At 42.7% G+C, this 20,032-nt stretch overlaps 1 protein-coding gene across 3 annotated transcripts; it reads left to right on the top strand.

Annotated features, from left to right (window-relative positions):
• On the top strand, nt 1-18,600 carry LOC115162008 (ensconsin). 3 transcript variants are annotated; one of them, XM_029712906.1, is made up of 17 exons: nt 1-545; nt 3,267-3,389; nt 4,095-4,169; nt 5,053-5,211; nt 5,436-5,599; nt 8,851-8,953; nt 9,222-9,341; nt 10,335-10,936; nt 12,041-12,174; nt 12,398-12,921; nt 13,131-13,281; nt 13,739-13,904; nt 14,045-14,149; nt 14,496-14,549; nt 14,894-15,099; nt 17,419-17,471; nt 17,760-18,600. In XM_029712906.1, exons 1-17 carry the CDS (start codon nt 410-412, stop codon nt 17,768-17,770), a joined length of 2,886 nt encoding a protein of 961 aa, XP_029568766.1. In that variant the 5' UTR covers nt 1-409; the 3' UTR covers nt 17,771-18,600. The 3 variants fall into 3 exon arrangements, with proteins under 3 accessions (XP_029568766.1, XP_029568765.1, XP_029568768.1); XM_029712905.1 differs by having other exon boundaries at nt 17,419-18,600; XM_029712908.1 differs by lacking the exon at nt 3,267-3,389 and having other exon boundaries at nt 17,419-18,600.
• Nucleotides 18,601-20,032: the final 1,432 nt, after the last annotated feature.

The following is a 20,032-nucleotide window of genomic DNA, read 5'->3' as shown; positions in this document are numbered from 1 at the left end:
CCATGTCTCCAATCTAGCTTGTAAAGGATCCTGATAGGAATATTGTCACAGATTTAACTCAGTGTGTTATTTTGGATTATGCATATCTGTGTTTTCCCCTGCACTGGATCTGGATGCAGGATCTAGCCAACTCAGAACTGCAGCAAGTCAGCTGGTTTTATCTATTTACCCCATATGGCTTTTTCCTCTCTTTTTCTCTTCTATTTGTTTGAATTGCGAAGATGAGCAAGAGGCAGTCGGTCAGCTGCACAGTGAGCACAAGGGAGCAGGAGGACACACAGAACAGTACAGGCATTTTGAAATAGAAATATAAAAGGAGGAGAGGAAGAGGAGGAGGAAGAGGAGGAAGAGGAGAGTCTGTGTTGTGTGGCAGAGTTGTGGTGTGCCCTGCTCAGTGCCTAGCAGTAACATGGCTGTGATACAGAAGAAGGAACACAGGGAGACCCCCAGCAAGAAGATAGCACCCCAAGAAAACAGAAAGGGTCTTTCTACCAGAGATACTCAAGACAAGCAGAAAAAGGAGAGCAGAGCCGGGAGACAGGGAGGTGGGTAGTGTAGCGTTGATGTGGCTGTTTTTTTTACTGCAGGGGGGTACAGGGTGGTGGGTAACTGTAGCTTTGCTATGGTGAGGATGATAGCTTCGCTGTGGGGTGTTTACTGTGTTTATAGAATGACATGGAGGTCATTGACATGAGGTTGGTATTGTAGCTTTGCTTTGCAGTTTACTGTGTTTATATACAGGACAGGCTGTCTGAAGCAGAATCAGTCAGAATCAGCCTCTCTCATCAGTGAGGATATGTTCCATCATGTATCTAGGCCACATAATAAAAGCATTATCTTATTTTAGATTTATTCTGTAGCATTTATTCCTGACATGTACCAATGGATCAGATTATCTGATATTGCCTCATATCTGTAGATAGACATTCATCCTATTCTCTACTGCCATTTTGTTTTGTAAACAGTGAGGTAATGAAGTAGCTTATTGAATCACCCTCTATCTCTGCTGTGGTAAACACCAACACACATCATAGGCCTGGTTCAGTAGGATGCATTGATGCCTATTATTATACTATCCATTATTTTAACATCCATTATTATAACATCCATTATTATACTATCCATTATTATAACATCCATTATTATAACACCCATTATTATAACACCCATTATTACAACATCCATTATTATACTATCCATCATTATACTATCCATCATTATACTATCCATTATTATAACACCCATTTTTATAATATCCATTATTATAATATCCATTATTATAACACTCATTATTATAACACCCATTATTATAACATCCATTATTATAACACCCATTATTATAACATCCATTATCATAACACCCATTATTATAACACCCATTATTATAACATCAATTATTATACTATCCATTATTATAACACCCATTATTATAACATCCATTATTATAACATCCATTATTATAACATCAATTATTATACTATCCATTATTATAACACCCATTATTATAACATCCATTATTATAACATCCATTATTATAACATCAATTATTATACTATCCATTATTATAACACCCATTATTATAACATCCATTATCATAACACCCATTATTATAATACCTACTATTATAACATCCATTATTTATAACACCAATTATTATAACACCCATTATTATAATACCTACTATTATAACATCAATTATTATAATATCCATTATTATAACACCCATTATTATATCACCCTTTATCAAAATATCTATTATTATAATATCCATTACTATAACACCCTTTATCAAAATATCTATTATTATAATACCCATTATCACAACATCCATGATTATAATATCTATTATTATAACATGGAGTGTCAAGGAAGATCATTTTTGTGTGTCTCTCTCATGCACAAGAAAGATACTTTCTTATGTACGTCTCTTGCACCAACATGTTGAGAAGGCCACACTACTTATCACCGGTCTGTAATCTTAAATACTCCTTTGTACCAAATATCACTATTTATCACCCTCCTGTGAAGCATGTCTTTGTTCTTATCCTCTTCGGTCTTTATTTGTTTGTTTAAGCCATCTCCATGAGGTCAGGCGATGGCATTTGTTTACCCTGCAAGGTACAACAGTAACAGGCACATTATAATCAAATTAGCATTTGTTGTGTGCTTATATTTGTCATGTTTCACACATGTACTAATGTGTACTATACACGTGTACTAATGTGTACTATACACGTGTACTAATGTGTACTATACACATGTACTAATGTGTACTATACACGTGTACTAATGTGTACTATACACATGTACTAATGTGTACTATACACATGTACTAATGTGTACTATACACATGTACTAATGTGTACTATACACGTGTACTAATGTGTACTATACACGTGTACTAATGTGTACTATACACGTGTACTAATGTGTACTATACACGTGTACTAATGTGTACTATACACGTGTACTAATGTGTACTATACACGTGTACTAATGTGTACTATACACGTGTACTAATGTGTACTATACACGTGTACTAATGTGTACTATACACGTGTACTAATGTGTACTATACACATGTACTAATGTGTACTATACACGTGTACTAATGTGTACTATACACATGTACTAATGTGTACTATACACATGTACTAATGTGTACTATACACATGTACTAATGTGTACTATACACGTGTACTAATGTGTACTATACACATGTACTAATGTGTACTATACACGTGTGAAATGGAAATGTTTTTGTTGTTGTTGCATATCCCAACTCCCCCTTAGACACCCTCAGAGAGTGGGGTCACGGCCAGGGTCAGCCATTATCAATAGCAACCCTGGAGCAATTAAGCTTAAGTGCCTTGCTCAAGGGCACATCCATAGATGGCCCAACGCTCTAACCGCTAGGCTACCTGCCGCTCTTTTATTAAAGATAAAAACCTGTCATGGTTTAAGGCCTGTATTAAGTACAACCAGTAGATTTTGTAGAAACTGGAATGATATGACCTATCTGGAATTAAACATCTTATACTAAGATTCTAAGACATATCTTTCTAAGGTAGTGTCTCAGACTTTGCTAGCAGGTATAAACCATAATGATGCTGTTATAATGTAAAACTTGTTATGATCTGGAAGATCACCTTATAATGTCTTATTAACATCTCATAATGATCCTGACTAAATCATTCATTTTGAGTCAGCCGAATGTCAGAGAGACCTGAACATGATGTTCTCTTTTATTCTTTCTTTGGTATCAGAAAAAGGCAATGAAGACATAAAGCCCAATAATTCAGAGAAGAGGAGAGCAGTCATCTGTGTCCCTGCCTCCATCAAATCAGCTGTGATCAGTAACAACACAACCAGTCCTGTAAACGCAGCAGGTCTTACACCAGTGCTCTCCCTCCCTCTCTCTCTCTCTCTCTCTCTCTCTCTCTCTCTCTCTCTCTCTCTCTCTCTCTACACTCTTAGAAAAAAATTGTTCCATAGGGGTTCCAGGTAGATCCCTTTTTGGTTCCAGGTAGAACACTTTTGGGTTCCATGTAGAACCCTCTCTGGAAAGGATTCTAGATGGAACCCAATAGGGTTCTACCTGGAACCATAAAGGGTTCTTCAATGCGTTCTCCTATGGGGACAGCTGAAGAACCCTTTTAGTTTCTAAATAGCACCTTTTTGTCTAAGAGTGTTTATCTCTATCTCACTCTCTCTGTGCCTGGGGTACTGCTTGTTCTTTGTGTGTCAGCCATCATGAGTTCTCTTCCTCTGAAGCTCACCACTGTTAACAAAACATGAATTTCATGCTGTTATTATAGGACAGTTTGAGTATAAGCTGTCATTGCATCTTCATACAAACCTTTCCAATGTTATTTATTGTCTTATCTCTTTATTGAAATGTAAAAAAATGTCCCTCAATTGTTAACCTACTGTTATTCTGTCCAGAAGAATACAATTGTGTCTATGGAGCAGCTAGCTACAGTCAACCCATCTTAAATCCCATCATCATTACTGATGTTGATCACTGATGTCACCAACCCATACTCTGTGCACCGTGACGTAGAGTGAATGTCACATATTTTCTAATATTCCAGGGCCACAGGCGCTGAAGGTTGATGACAGGCTGAGACTAGCGAAGGAGCGGAGGGAGGAGCATGAGAATCAGCTTGGTAAGTGTAGTCACACATGATGACGACGGTACATCTAATACACCTATGAGACCACTCAATTATCAGTCACTTGTTTTAGTCATTCCTTTCAGGTATTTTCCTAGCCTGGTGCCAGATCATTCTCTCAGGTATTTTCCTAGCCTGGAGGCAGATCATTCTCTCAGGTATTTTCCTAGCCTGGTCCTAGATCATTCCTTTCAGGTATTTTCCTAGCCTGGTGCCAGATCATTCTCTCAGGTATTTTCCTAGCCTGGTGCCAGATCATTTCTCTCAGGTATTTTCCTAGCCTGGTGGCAGATCATTCTCTCAGGTATTTTCCTAGCCTGGTGGCAGATCATTCTCTCAGGTATTTTCCTAGCCTGGTGCCAGATCATTTCTCTCAGGTATTTTCCTAGCCTGGTGCCAGATCATTTCTCTCAGGTATTTTCCTAGCCTGGTGCCAGATAATTTCTCTCAGGTATTTTCCTAGCCTGGTCCCAGATAATTCCTCTCAGGTATTTTCCTAGCCTGGTGCCAGATCATTTCTCTCAGGTATTTTCCTAGCCTGGTGCCAGATCATTTCTCTCAGGTATTTTCCTAGCCTGGTCCCAGATAATTCCTCTCAGGTATTTTCCTAGCCTGGTCCCAGATAATTCCTCTCAGGTATTTTCCTAGCCTGGTGCCAGATCATTTCTCTCAGGTATTTTCCTAGTCTGGTGCCAGATCATTTCTCTGAGGTATTTTCCTAGTCTGGTCCCAGATCTATTTGTGCTGTCCTTCTTCTTGCCAGCTCCCATGGTCACTGTCAAGCTAAATTAGTTTATTAGTAGTTATCTACACAGCACAAAGATCTGGTACCAGGGTAGTATTTTGGTGGCTAGTAAGTCCCACAATGTGTTTGCAGTGTCCAGAGAGCTGGGCTGGTTGGCTCGAGAGGAGCGGGCCAGGCGTCTTTATGAGCAGCAGCTGGAGGTGAGGAAGAGGAGGCTACAGGAGCAGAGAGAGAAGGAGGAGAAGCGAAGGACAGCTCTTAAGCGGAGGGAGGAGCTTAAGAAACAGCTTGGTATGTAGCCACCACCTATGATGATGGTGGACCTCAACCTGAGGTACCCCTTGGGGGTACCTGGCCTATACCCAGGTGGTAATTCGGAAGACTCATATGAACATAGGCATAATGATACAAAAAAAATGATTTAGGGCTCTGTAACCAAAGGAGGTTGAGAACCACTGACCAATGATTTAGTTAAATAAATCAACTAAACTAAACTCCACTAAATGTGTATGTAGTGTCCAGAGAGCTGGGCCGGTTGGCTCGAGAGGAGCGGGCCAGGCGTCTCCATGAACAGCACCTGGAGGAGAGGAAGAGGAGACTGCAGGAGCAGAGAGAGAAGGAGGAGAGGAGGCGCACTGCAGTGGAGGAGAAGAGGAGGCAGAGGATGAAGGAGGAGACAGTGAGTTTTTGGGCCTGAGGGGCCAGATGGAGCTGTAGTTCCTTCTCATTAGGTGTCTATTGTGGGCATCACTGTTGCTTTACAGCTTTTTCCAGAAAAGAAAATGCACTAGTTTAAGTTGAGGGTCGTTAGTACAGGTGGATGGATGGTTTCTGTAGGAGCAAGGACTGGATGGAGGCGGATAACTATTTAGCAGCTTTATTGATCAAGCCACATTGAACATCCTCAGCCACCAGAACTAGAACTGTCTGTTAGTGATGGGTCGTTTGCCAACCAGTCGGCTCTGAGAGCCAGCTCTTTTAGGTGAATGTTGGGAGCCGGCTCACATATCAGAAGAGTCGAATCTATTTATAAAAATATTAAAAAATTAAGATATGAATAATCAAAAGATTTAAATGAATTAAATTAACTAATTCAAAGAACGAAAAAAATAATAATTATATAGGCCTAAATGCTCAAGCGCACACATTAGTTCTGACTGTCTGCTCAGACTAACAGCCTCACCTGTTGTTCCTGTCAATCAGACACACGGTGTCAAACAATGAACTAAAGATGTGTGAGGGAGGGCCGAGCCAACTCACTCACAGTCACACACTTAGCAGCCGAGGAGAGAGGAAGGACAGCTGTGAAAACAACAGCTGGAAAATGAGTCGGAAGCACAGCAGCATTCGGATGCATTTTAATAATGTAGACAATGTTAGAGCACAGTGTAGAATTTGCCAGAACAAAATCTCATATGAAGCCGGTTCTACGCACAACCTACACCGGCATATGCGAACTGTGCACCCAACTGTGAAGCTAGCTGTAGCGGAGCTTCAAGAAACTAGCGGGCCTGCTAGTGATAGTGGTGGAGCCAGCACCTCCACACGTGGAGATGTATCCACTCAGTCCAGTAGACCTGCTAGTGATAGTGGTGGAGCCAGCACCTCCACACGTGGAGATGTATCCACTCAGTCCAGTAGACCTGCTAGTGATAGTGGTGGAGCCAGCACCTCCACACGTGGAGATGTATCCACTCAGTCCAGTAGACCTGCTAGTGATAGTGGTGGAGCCAGCACCTCCACACGTGGAGATGTATCCACTCAGTCCAGTAGACCTGCTAGTGATAGTGGTGGAGCCAGCACCTCCACACGTGGAGATGTATCCACTCAGTCCAGTAGACCTGCTAGTGATAGTGGTGGAGCCAGTATCCACTCAGTCAAGTAGGCCTACTCCGCGACCCACAGCTACGCAGTCTTCTATGGACCAGTTTATGCCAAAGTCTGTCTGTAGCAAAACAAGGCCAAATTAATATTGCATTGGCTAAAATGATTGCCACTGACTTCCAGCCATTTTCGATCATGGAGGACAGAAGTTTTAAGAAATTATAGTAAGTCTAAATCCAATGTACACAATTCCAAGCAGGAAAACCCTTTTAAAATCCCTTATTCCACAACTGTACGAGAGCACACAGGCTTCAGTGCGATAAGAGTCCAAAAAGCTACTGCAGTTTGCATTACCGCTGACTGCTGGACATCATGGGTAACCACTTCTTACATGTCGGTTACATGTCACTTCATTGAAGCTTTTTCGATGTCTAGCTGTCTTCTGGACACACCTCAGAGAACCTGGCTGAGAAACTGTTGAGAGTGGCCAGAGAATGGCAAGTAGAAGGAAAAGTAGTCTGTTGTGTTAGTGACAATGCAGCTAACATAACCAAAGCCATGAAAATGTTTTAATGGACCCATCATCCCTGTCTTGCCCACACAATCAACCTGATTGTAAGAGATGCTCTGAAGGTGATGAAGCCCACTGTGGACAAAGTGAAAGCAGCTGTGGAATACTTCCACAGGAGCACAGTAGGTGCTGAAAAACTAAAGTCTACACAACGCCACATGGGGATGCCTGAGCTGAGGCCTAAACAGGACTGCACTACAAGGTAGAATTCAACATTTTATATGTTGAAGCGGTTTCTTGAGTCAAAGGATGCCATCATCTCTACCCTGGCCATTGTCAATGCACCTGTTGATGCTCTGACCCAAGAGGAATGGGAGGTGGTGGAGGAGGTGTGCAGAGTCCTGGAACCCTTTGAGCAGGTCACTGTGGAGATCAGTGGAGAGAGGTACAGTAAGCAGTTATTACTACATCATTATTTAATCCAGTATTATATATGTATATGAGCAGTAGAGGAGAATGTAGTATCAGTAGACAAAACATGAACCTGAACTAATAAGTTACTGTTCTCTCTTTTCAGCTATGTCACAGCCTCAAAAATGATACTCCTGTGTAAGGGTCTGCAGCGAATCACAGCCAGCCGCCAGAGAGAAGCAAATGTAACCACAGGACATGTGACAGAGTTGATGGATACCCTATGTTCATCAATGGACAGAAAGTTCCACAGATTGGAATATAATCGCAAGCTATCAGAAACCGCTGCACTTGACCCCAGGTTTAAGAAGTTAGCCTTCAGTGATGCCAGAGCGATTGATGAGGCGCTTCAAAGAATAACCTCAGCAGCAGGGAGGGACAGCCCCAGCAGTCAGCTGGCTCAGAGAAAAGAGGGACCAGTTTAATGTTTTAAGTGGGATGCTGCAGTTTTGCACATTATTTATTTGTCTTTGATATCGTGCAATATTCTATTATGCTGTTCAGATTGTATTAGTTTTGAATGGTTAGATTTATATGCGCTTTGTTTATATACATTACAAAGTTATACTTTAAATGCAAATGTTTAATAGCATTCTTTTTCATAACAAACCAATGCATTTTTAAATACATTGTGGTTAAGGTAGAGTATGATTTAATTTAATAATTTAATTAGAATTGTTTTAACACCAATCATAGTCAAACTATCGAAAACCGTTTGACACTGAAAAGAGCCGGAATGCCCATTACTGCTGTCTGTCACTTCCTGTATCAATAAAGCTTAACCCCACACAATTAAAGAATTGGCCAATAGGAAAATAAATATTTAGTTACCAGGTAAAGAAATAGGTAAACAGTTATTTCCTGTAACACAGATTCACAACATATCAGCAACGTCTATAACTGCCAAATAAATACAATTATTACTCAGGAAATAATCCATAAAAAAAGATACTGTTTTCAACGTTTTGTGTACATATCTGAAGCTAAACGGTTTAAAGGCTCAATACGATGTAATGGATCTTGGACCAAGTTACTGAATTGCGTGTCTTGCTCGCCAAACTCATACAGTGGATGTGAGAAGAGTCTACTGTATCACTGACACTGAGGTTTGTTGTTGTCTGAAGGAGCGCTATGAGTCTGTGGTGAAGACGACTTTAGAGAAGTGCCAGAGGGCCAAACAGAGACTGAGCCAGGGCTCTCGAGGAAGGAAGACCAACAACAAGAGAGGTAAATGAATAAAGGTTGCGTTTCAAATGGCGCCCTATTTCCTATATAGTGCACTACTTTTGAGTGTCTGTTTCACTTTGTTTCATCTTCTTAACCCTTGAGCTACCGAGCTTATTCTTTCACCCTGTAACATCTTTTGACCTTAACTTTCCTCCGATTTCCTACCCTTTCTTACTTGTATTGTCTATCTCTGTCATGTATTTTCTATGCTATTTTTTCTCTGTCCCTGTGCGTTGTCTTTTCTTCACTGTGCTTGGCTCTGCTGTAGTTCCTCGCAGCTCTCCCCTGACTGCCTGGGAGAGGGCTCTGGTCTGTCGCCTCCTCACCCCAACATGCTCCTACCTAGCCAGGAGAAGGAGTCATAGTTGTCAGTCAAGAGAAGAGGAAGGTACTTCCAAAAGCCTGTAGAATAACAGTTATACACTGAGTGTTCAAAATATTAGGAACACCTGCTCTTTCCGTGACATAGACTGACCCTTATTGATGTCACTTGTTGAATCCACTTCAATCAGTGTAGATGAAGGGGAGGAGACAGGTTAAATAAGGATTTTTAAGCCTTAAGACAATTGAGACATAGATTGTGTATGTGTGCCATTCAGAGGGTGAATGAGAAAGACAAAAGATCTAAGTGCCTTTGAACAGGGTATGGTAGTAATTGCCGGGCGCACCGGTTTGTGTCAAGAACTGCAACACTGCTGGGTTTTCCACGCTCAGCAGTTTCCTGTGTGTATCAAGAATGGTCCACCACCCAAAAGACATCCAGCCAACTTGACACAACTGTGGGAAGCTTTGGAGTCAACATGGGCCAGCATGTTGGACGCTTTCAACACCATGTAGAGTCCATGCTCCTGACGAATTGAGGCTGTTCTGAGGGCGAAAAGGGGGGTGAAACTCAATATTAGGAAGGTGTTCCTAATGTTTGGTATACTCGGTGTATATAGACATGTAGAAAGACCAAATCAAAATCAAATTAAATGTATTTATAAAGCCCTTCTTACATCAGCTGATATCTCAAAGTGCTGTACAGAAACCCAGCCTAAAACCCCAAACAGCAAGCAATGCAGGTGTAGAAGACCAGACCTCAATCCAAGAAAAAGGACATAGCATCAATAAAGTGTATTTGGTTAAATTAATTGATTATAGGGGAATTTACATTCCAATATGGATTTGGACAATGCTTTCTTAATAACTTATTTACATGACCAGATTTCCCACAAAATGAAAAGCTCAGTATCGCTATTAGCAAGCAAATGATCTACTGACTCTCTGTTTCCTCTCCTTTCCTTTTTTCAACCATTTTTGGGCACACTTACATTCTTTCACTGTATCACTTGCTAACCGTCACCTCATTGCTCCACAACAATGAAACAAACTGGTTCAGTTGTCCATGTTTGTCCCCGTTCAGCTTCATGCCACTCCATACCTGCCACTGCCACCAACTGTCATAAATCACCACACCGCTCTGGCACACCTGACCACCACCGGGTGGAGGCAGGCCTCCAGGCAGACTACCGCTCTGGTACACCTGACCACCACCGGGTGCAGGCAGGCCTCCAGGCAGACTACCGCTCTGGTACACCTGACCACCACCGGGTGCAGGCAGGCCTCCAGGCAGACTACCGCTCTGGTACACCTGACCACCACCGGGTGCAGGCAGGCCTCCAGACAGACTACCGCTCTGGCACACCTGACCACCACTGGGTGGAGGCAGGCCTCCAGGCAGACTACCGCTCTGGCACACCTGACCACCACCGGGTGGAGGCAGGCCTCCAGGCAGACTACCGCTCTGGCACACCTAACCACCACCGGGTAGAGGCAGGCCTCCAGGCAGACTACCGCTCTGGCACACCTGACCACCACCGGGTGCAGGCAGGCCTCCAGGCAGACTACCGCTCTGGCACACCTGACCACCACCGGGCACAGTCAGACTTCCAGGCAAATCTCCGGGCAGACTACCGGTCTATCATCTGGGCAAACTACCAGGTAGCCACCTCCCTCAGTCCCAGCCATACACTCTTAGAAAAAAGGGTTCCAAAATGGTTCTTCAGCTGTCCCCATAGGAGAACCCTATTTGGTTCCAGGCAGAACCCTTTTGGGTTCGATGTAGAACCCTCTGTAGTAAGGGTTCTACCTGGAACCGAAAAGGGTTCTTCTAATAGTTCTCCTATGGGGACAGCCGAAGAACCCTTAAGGTTCTGGATATAACCTTTTTTTCTAAGAGTGTACCAGCAACTGATCCATCGCCATGGCACAGGTAATATTACATCACAGGTAATATTACATCACAGGTTATATTACATCACAGGTTATATTACATCACAGGTAATATTACATCACAGGTTATATTACATCACAGGTTATATTACATCACAGGTTATATTACATCACAGGTAATATTACATCACAGGTTATATTACATCACAGGTTATATAACATCACAGGTAATATTACATCACAGGTTATACAACATCACAGGTAATACCTGCTGGATATGTAATTGTAAACATAGAGATAGATAGTTTCATCTCTATGACTGTTAAATGTCTGGGTCGACTGGGTTGGTGGGATGGTGTTGTTATTTTGTCTCCATGTAATGCACGAACTTGAGGGAAATTATTTCATTGGACGAAGACAATAAACTATATTCTTTTCATGAATTTTCTATTCTATTCATTCATCATGTATACTGGATTATTGAACGATATTCATTGTCATACTCTAACAGAGAGGCACACATTTCTATACATTTTTGAAGATACAACATTTATTGGTTATAAGCCTAAATCACTTTGATGTCTTTCTGCAGTCCCAAAATTATCGCAATAAAATGAGCTTGTAACATGGCTCCATTCATTGTGTCTCATGTTACTATCATATATATGCTGCATTGTTAGGTAGATTATATTAACTGTCATCATCTACAGAAGACACACTTTTGAAAGCTAAAAGACAAATGTCCCTTTTCTGGAAGCATGTTTATTAATAATAAGCCTCAATCACTGTAGTAAAATGATCTGTTGATTTATTATGAAGCTAACAAACTGCAGTAAGACGGTCTTGTAACATGTCTGTTGATTTATTTCGAAGTTAAAAGCAGCACAGCAGAAGGAGAGTGAGAGGACGTTCAGGAGGAATAGACAGCAGCCTCACATACCCAATGTTCCCGTGAAAGTGTTACCCACAAATCCACAGAGCAGAGATTCAGTGCCCTCTCCAGAACGGTATGTGATTGTCCGTCTGCTACTATGTCTGGATGTTGTATCACACAAACTACTTATCATGTACCTCTTTTCTTTCATACAGTGAGAGCACTCTGTTGAGGAATTGTTGTGTATAATTTAACCAACGTCTTTTGTAGAATATGTCTATCCTGTCCAGTAAATTGATGTTTTTTGCTTATTTATCTCAGCAAAAGTATTCTCCTCTTCTTCCTCTGTTTTTCAGTAAATCTGTGATCAGACACAAACCTGTGATCAGACAGCCTCCATCACAGCAGCTTGGGCTGGAACTGTACCCTGTTCCGGAGGAGGATGGTCCTCCAGTCTCCAACCAAACCCTCTCCCCTGGGAACTCACGGCCCAGCCAGACCATCTCTCCTTGGGCTCCAGTCCCCAACCAAACCCTCTGCCCTGGGAACTCACGGCCCAGCCAGACCATCTCTCCTTGGGCTCCAGTCCCCAACCAAACCCTCTCCCCTGGGAACTCACGGCCCAGCCAGACCATCTCTCCTTGGGCTCCAGTCCCCAACCAAACCCTCTCCCCTGGGAACTCACGGCCCAGCCAGACCATCTCTCCTTGTGCTCCAGTCCCCAATCACACCCTCTCCCCCGGGAACTCACAACCAATCAGGATCTCAGCAGCAGCATGGGACCAGGTCCAACCATTCCTAGGCTCAGCAGAACCTCAGACAGTCCCCACACCAAGAACTGAGGGTGATACTGGTGAGAGTGAGCATCTAAAAATGCAAGGTACTGCACCATCAACTACTATTTATTTATAGAATTCCCTAGATACATTTCAGATATTGTAATGTACAGTGTAGGGTTGTGGTGAATTCCATTTTACTTCAGTCAATGCAGGATGTCCAGTTCTACTCATTGAAAAACAATCAGGAAATTTGGTTCAATGTACATTTGGACTCTTATGAGTGACTCTTATGACATGTCCACCTCCTCAGGCCCCCTTCCTGGAGCCCCCTCCTGCCCCAGGCCGTCTGCTGGCACCATGGATCCAGAGGAGGCCTCATGTCTTCTGGCCGAGAAGAGAAGAGAGGCCCGTCTGAAGCGAGAGAGAGAGGAGGAATGCCTGAGCAGGGAGGAGGTAGAGAGGTATGGACGGAGTGCCACCTTACATCTTCCCATCTCTCTTCTACTGACCCCACATTCATCTTCCGAGTAGGGAAAAAAGTAAACTTTTCGCCTAAAAGACAAAAATCTGGTTGTGAATAAAAAAATGACGACTGACCTTGGGAGGTAGTCTAAAGCAGGGTTTCCAATGATCGGTCCTGGGCCCCCCGCCCCCAGGTGCATGTTTTGGTTTTTGTCCTAGCATTACACAGCTGTTTCAAATAACCAACTCATCAGCAAACTTTGATTATCTGAATCAGCTGTGTAGTGCTAGGGCAAAAACCAAAACGTGCACCCAGGGGGGACCCTGGGACCGAGTTTGGGAAAACCTGGTCTAAGGGAGCATTTCACATGTTCAGAGGATAGATTCATTTGTATGGTGATGTGCTGTGCTGTTATGCACATGTTACGTAATGTCATGTCATGTGGCATCACACAGGAGAGGCAGAGAGGAGCTGGAGCGCAGGAGGGCAGAGGAGCGAGCACGGCTCGAGGCTGAGGCCCAGTGGCTGGTAGAGGAGAGGAGGGAGGAAGAGGAGCAGAGACATGCAGAGGAGGAGAGAGCCATCCGGACCACACAGGAAGCTGCTCTCCTCCAGAAACAGGTGAGGGATGTGGTCTATTAATACAATTTTAGTAGAAGCCCAACTTCGTCCATTTATGTACGGTATATAAAGTTTATATCAGTGTTAATAATGCAGCATCTTGTTCCGTAATGGCTTTGGTTCTCTGTGTCCTGTCCCAGAGAGAGGAGGAGGAGGCCCAGGCCAGGGACAAGGCAGAGCAGCAGAGGCTGCAGAGAGAGAAGCACTTCCAGAAGGAGGAGGAACAACGGCAGGAGAGGAAAAAGGTGACAATGGAGGGAAGACGTGAACTCTAGGCAGTTACGAGAAACACCAGGGCCGTTATGTGCCATATTCTTATCATTGTGAAATTCTTCATAGGATACTCTAGGGGATCCAGATAGTGTAAAATTGACTACAAGAGAGCACCCAGGATCTTTATATATTGGCGCTCAACTTCAATACAAGGGGTGAAGGGATGTTAGGGGTAATTGTCGTTGTGTTTCACAAAAAAAATACATTCTTTTTATAAGGGGGAAATGTTATGTTATTAAACATTAGTTTTGATAAGGGTGTTATGTTAGTCTAAATGAAAGCTTTCAAGACTTTTCACAGACCTCTTCTTGTTTTCAGCGACTGGAGTTGATCATGAGGAGGACTAGGAAGACCTCAACTGAAGATAAAAAAGTAAGTACACCAGCCTAGTTCAGAGGAACACTACATTTCCCTGAAGCACTCAGGTTCTGCCACAAGTACTGAAGTTGACCTTTTTTTTCTTAAGAGGTTAATTACCACCGTTTTTAAAAAACAAACTTGTCCTTGACCAAACTGCTAAAGTTGCTTTCATGATGTGATTGCTTTCATGCAGAAATCCATCTCAAAGGTACAGTGTCTTTAGCTTAAAACTAAACCAAAAGTTATTGTACTTTCCTGCCCCAGATACCATCCTTGTTAACCATATTTTACTTTAAAAAAACAAACAGAACTTGCCCTTGCCTTGAAAAAAAATCGACATGATTGTTTTCATGCAGAAGCCTGTCCTGAATGGGAAGTCAAACAGGAACTCCTCTCCAGGGGAAGCCCAACCAAAAAAGAACACTGAGCCTGTGAAGAACGGCAACGGCACTTTAGAAGAGGTCATCAACCTAGGGGTCGGGACGGGGACCAAGCCGTCCAATCTAGGTCTGAGTGGCGTGGAAGACAACATGGTTCCTGTCGTGGCCTTCAAGGAACGCAGGTATATACACTACCGTTCAAAAGTTTGGGGTCACTTAGAAATGTCCTTGTTTTTGTAAGAAAAGCAATTATTTTTGTCCATTAAAATAACTTCAAACCTGCAAAACACCAGTCTCAACGTCAACAGTGAAGAGGCGACTCCGGGATGCTGGCCTACTAGGCAGATTTGCAAAGAAAAAGGTCTTCTGATAGGCTAATTGACATCATTTGAGTCAATTGGAGGTGTACCTGTGGATGTATTTCAATGTATGTATTTCAATTTTTACTAGGATTAAATGTCAGGAATTGTGAAAAACTGAGTTTAAATGTATTTGGCTAAGGTGTATGTAAACGTTCGACTTCAACTGTATGTATATATATATACACTGCTCAAAAAAATAAAGGGAACACTAAAATAACACATCCTAGATCTGAATGAAATAAATACTCTTATTAAATACTTTTTTCTTTACATAGTTGAATGTGCTGACAACAAAATCACACAAAAATAATCAATGGAAATCCAATTTATCAACCCATGGAGGTCTGGATTTGGAGTCACACTCAAAATTAAAGTGGAAAACCACACTACAGGCTGATCCAACTTTGATGTAATGTCCGTAAAACAAGTCAAAATGAGGCCCAGTAGTGTGTGTGGCCTCCACGTGCCTGTATGACCTCCCTACAACGCCTGGGCATGCTCCTGATGAGGTGGCGCATGGTCTCCTGAGGGATCTCCTCCCAGACCTGGACTAAAGCATCCGCCAACTCCTGGACAATCTGTGGTGCAACGTGGCGTTGGTGGATGGAGCGAGACATGATGTCCCAGATGTGCTCAATTGCATTCAGGTCTGGGGAACGGGCGGGCCAGTCCATAGCATTAATGCCTTCCTCTTGCAGGAACTGCTGACACACTCCATCCACATGAGGTCTAGCATTGTCCTGCATTAGGAGGAACCCAGGGCCAACCGCACCAGCATATGGTCTCACAAGGGGTCTGAGGATCTCATCTCGGTACCTAATGGCAGTCAGGCTACCTCTGGTGAGCACATGGAGGGCTGTGCAGCCCCCCAAAGAAATGCCACCCCACACCATGACTGACCCACCGCCAAACCGGTCATGCTGGAGGATGTTGCAGGCAGCAGAACGTTCTCCATGGCGTCTCCAGACTCTGTCACGTGCTCAGTGTGAACCTGCTTTCATCTGTGAAGAGCACAGGGCGCCAGTGGCGAATTTGCCAATCTTGGTGTTCTCTGGCAAATGCCAAACGTCCTGCACGGTGTTGGGCTGTAAGCACAACCCCCACCTGTGGACGTCGGGCCCTCATACCACCCTCATGGAGTCTGTTTCTGACCGTTTGAGCAGACACATGCACATTTGTGGCCTGCTGGAGGTCATTTTGCAGGGCTCTGGCAGTGCTCCTCCTGCTCCTCCTTGCACAAATGCGGAGGTAGTGGTACTGCTGCTGGGTTGTTGCCCTCCTACGGCCTCCTCCACGTCTCTTGATGTACTGGCCTGTCTCCTGGTAGCACCTCCATGCTCTGGACACTACGCTGACAGACACAGCAAACCTTCTTGCCACAGCTCGCATTGATGTGCCATCCTGGATGAGCTGCACTACCTGAGCCACTTGTGTGGGTTGTAGACTCCGTCTCATGCTACCACTAGAGTGAAAGCACCGCCAGCATTCAAAAGTGACCAAAACATCAGCCAGGAAGCATAGGAACTGAGAAGTGGTCTGTGGTCACCACCTGCAGAACCACTCCTTTATTGGGGGTGTCTTGCTTATTGCCTATAATTTCCACCTGTTGTCTATTCCATTTGCACAACAGCATGTGAAATTTATTGTCAATCAGTGTTGCTTCCTAAGTGGACAGTTTGATTTCACAGAAGTGTGATTGACTTGGAGTTACATTGTGTTGTTCAAGTGTTCCCTTTGTTTTTTTGAGCAGTGTATATATATATATATATAAACCTAACCCTATATATATATTTTTTAAATGTAACTTTATTTATTTAACTAGGCAAGTCAGTTAAGAACAAATTCCTATTTACAATGAATGCCTAGGAACAGTGGGTTAACTGCCTTGTTCAGGGGCAGAACAACAGATTTTTACCTTGTCAGCTCAGAGATTCGATCCAGCAACCTTTAAGTTACTGGCCCAACACTAACCACTAGGCTACCTGCCGCCCCTACACAGTATATTTATGTCTGTTTGATCATGTCTTGTGATATATGTTCTGTGATATAATATATCATGTTATCTGAAGTGATGTATTGTATGTTGCCAGGTAAATTGTCTTATGGAACATTAATGTATTAATTAATTTGTTCATTCAGGTCCCTGCTAACTCTGACCGGCATGGAGGAGATCCAGTCCCATCAGAGGGCAGGTGAGAGCTCATCGCCACATCCTCCGTCAGCCCATCTATACTCTCTATGCTATGTAGATATTACACTAGAGTCTTGAACACTAGAGCCCCCCCACCCCCAAAAAGTCCAAGATTTCTACCGCCAAGAGGTTATGGGCTCTCAATATTCAATGCATGATTCGAACCCGGAAGCAGATGACATAGTTAAGGTCTCTCAATCATTTCCTTGTATGTGTCTCTAAGTCTAAGATAAATATGTGAATCAGCTGATTTTATGTTATTAACCCATTTCTATCACATACTCCTTAGAAGTTATCTGAGTATCGTACAGATCAGAGAGGGGAGACAACCCATCCACGAATCTTTCCACAGCTGTGGCATTTTTTTCCTTTTTTTGACAAAGAAAGGAATAACTGCAGCTTTTTTCCTGCCCTGCACTTTTAGAGAGAGTATGTGATGAGAAACAAACATTTCTCTGGAGGACTTTCTGATCTCACCACCATTTGGTCACACTTCTCTTTAATCTAAAATGGCACGAGCTGCATTTGTCATCACCATCTACAACACTAGACAGGGGAGCTTGTTTGTTCAGAGTTGTTGCAATGACAATGTTTTATCTAGTCTGTAAATGAGGGTCCATGCCTCATAGCTGCAGATTTAAACTGATTAAATGAGTAGTTTGATATGATGGGCGTTAGATACACAATTTATTAATTAAAATATGTATTCTGTCTATACATTTTTAACTATTGGTACTGAATGTCTCCCAATCATGACTGATGCTTTTAGCCATGTGCTTTAGCTTTTCCTAACTATGCTGCTATTTGAGCACTTTGCCTTCCAGTTAGTAGGATAGTGGTGTGCTAGTTTCAGAGCAAAAGCTTTTGTTTTGAGTTCAAATAAAAAGGCCACTTTCTGACTATAATCTAATAATATTTTTCAAAGCTGCTATGGAACTTGTGTGGTTTGTCATTTTTAGAGAACTATACTCAGTTAAGGGTTGACCACTTCCAAAGTATTTTGGCAGTTCCTTACATGGAAATTGTGCAATCATTTTAGAAAACAAATTATAAAGAGTCTGAAGTATAAAATGTAAGTCTGTCTTTTAAAGTGTAAAAACAAATAAAGCAATGCACTGATAAACCTGTGATCTGGTATGAGTAGGTTGTCACTTGTTTCATACACCACTCCTGTCCACGTACAGTGCAATCAGAAAGTATTCAGACCCCTTAATTTTTTCCAAATTTTGTGACGTTACAGCCTTATTCTAAAATGGATTAAATTATATCATTGATTGTATGTTTTTTTTACTCCATGTGTAACTCTGTGTTGTTGTATGTTGTCGAACTGCTTTGCTTTATCTTGGCCAGGTCGCAATTGTAAATGAGAACTTGTTCTCAACTTGCCTACCTGGTTAAATAAAGGTAAAATAAAAATAAATAAATAAAATATATTTTTTCTCATCAATCTACACACAATACCCAATAATGACAAAGCGAAAACAGGTTGTATGCATCTTTCTACATGTATTACAAATAAAAAAAACATACCTTATTTACATAAGTATTCAGACCCTTTGCTATGAGACTCGAAATTGAACTCAGGTGCATCCTGTTTCCATTGATCATCCTTGAGATGTTTCTACAACTTCATTATAGTCCACCTGTGGTAAATCCAATTGATTGCACATGATTTGGAAAGGCACACCCCTGTCTATATAAGGTTCCACAGTTAACAGTGAATGTCAGAGGAAAAACCAAGCTATGAGACTGAAGGAGAGCTTTGAGACAGGATTGTGTCGAGGCACAGATCTGGGGAAGGGTACCAAAAAATGTCTGCAATATTGAAGGTCCCCAGGATCACAGTGGTCTCAATCATTCTTAAATGGAAGAAGTTTTGAACCACCAAGACTCTTCCTAGAGCTGGCCCCCCAGCAAAACTGAGCAATCGGGGGAGAAGGGCCTTGGTCAGGGAGGTGACCAAGAACCCGATGGTGACTCTAACAGAGCACCTGAGTTCCTCAGTAAAAATGGGAGAACCTTCCAGAAGGACAACCATTTACATTTTACATTTTAGTCATTTACCAGACACTCTTATCCAGAGCAACTTACAGTAGTGAACACATAAATTTCATTAAAAAAAATTCTGTGCTGGCCCCCCGTGGGAATCGAACCCACAACCCTGGCGTTGCAAACACTATGCTCTACCAACTGAGCTACAGGGAAGGCCATCTTTGCAGCACCACCAATTAGGCCTTTATGGTAGAGTGGCCACTCCTCAGTAAAGGAACATGACAGCCTGCTTTGAGTTTGCCAAAAGGCACCTAAAAACTCTCAGCCCATGAAAAACAAGATTCTCTGGTCTGATGAAACCAAGATTGAATTCTTTGGCCTGAGCGCCAAGCGTCACATCTGGAAGAAACCTGGCACCATCCCTACGGTGGTGGTGGCAGCATCATCATGCTGTGGGGATGTTTTTCAGGGCAGGGACTAGGAGATTAGTCAGGATCGAGGGAGAGATGAACGGAGCAAAGTACAGAGATCCTTGACGAAAAGCGCTCTGGAGCAGGTTAGGACCTCAGA

Source organism: Salmo trutta, chromosome 25, assembly GCF_901001165.1.
Source record: "Salmo trutta chromosome 25, fSalTru1.1, whole genome shotgun sequence".
Taxonomy (NCBI): Eukaryota; Metazoa; Chordata; class Actinopteri; order Salmoniformes; family Salmonidae; genus Salmo; species Salmo trutta.
Note: the sequence above shows the minus strand (reverse complement) of the source record. Positions and strands in the feature narration are given on the sequence as shown.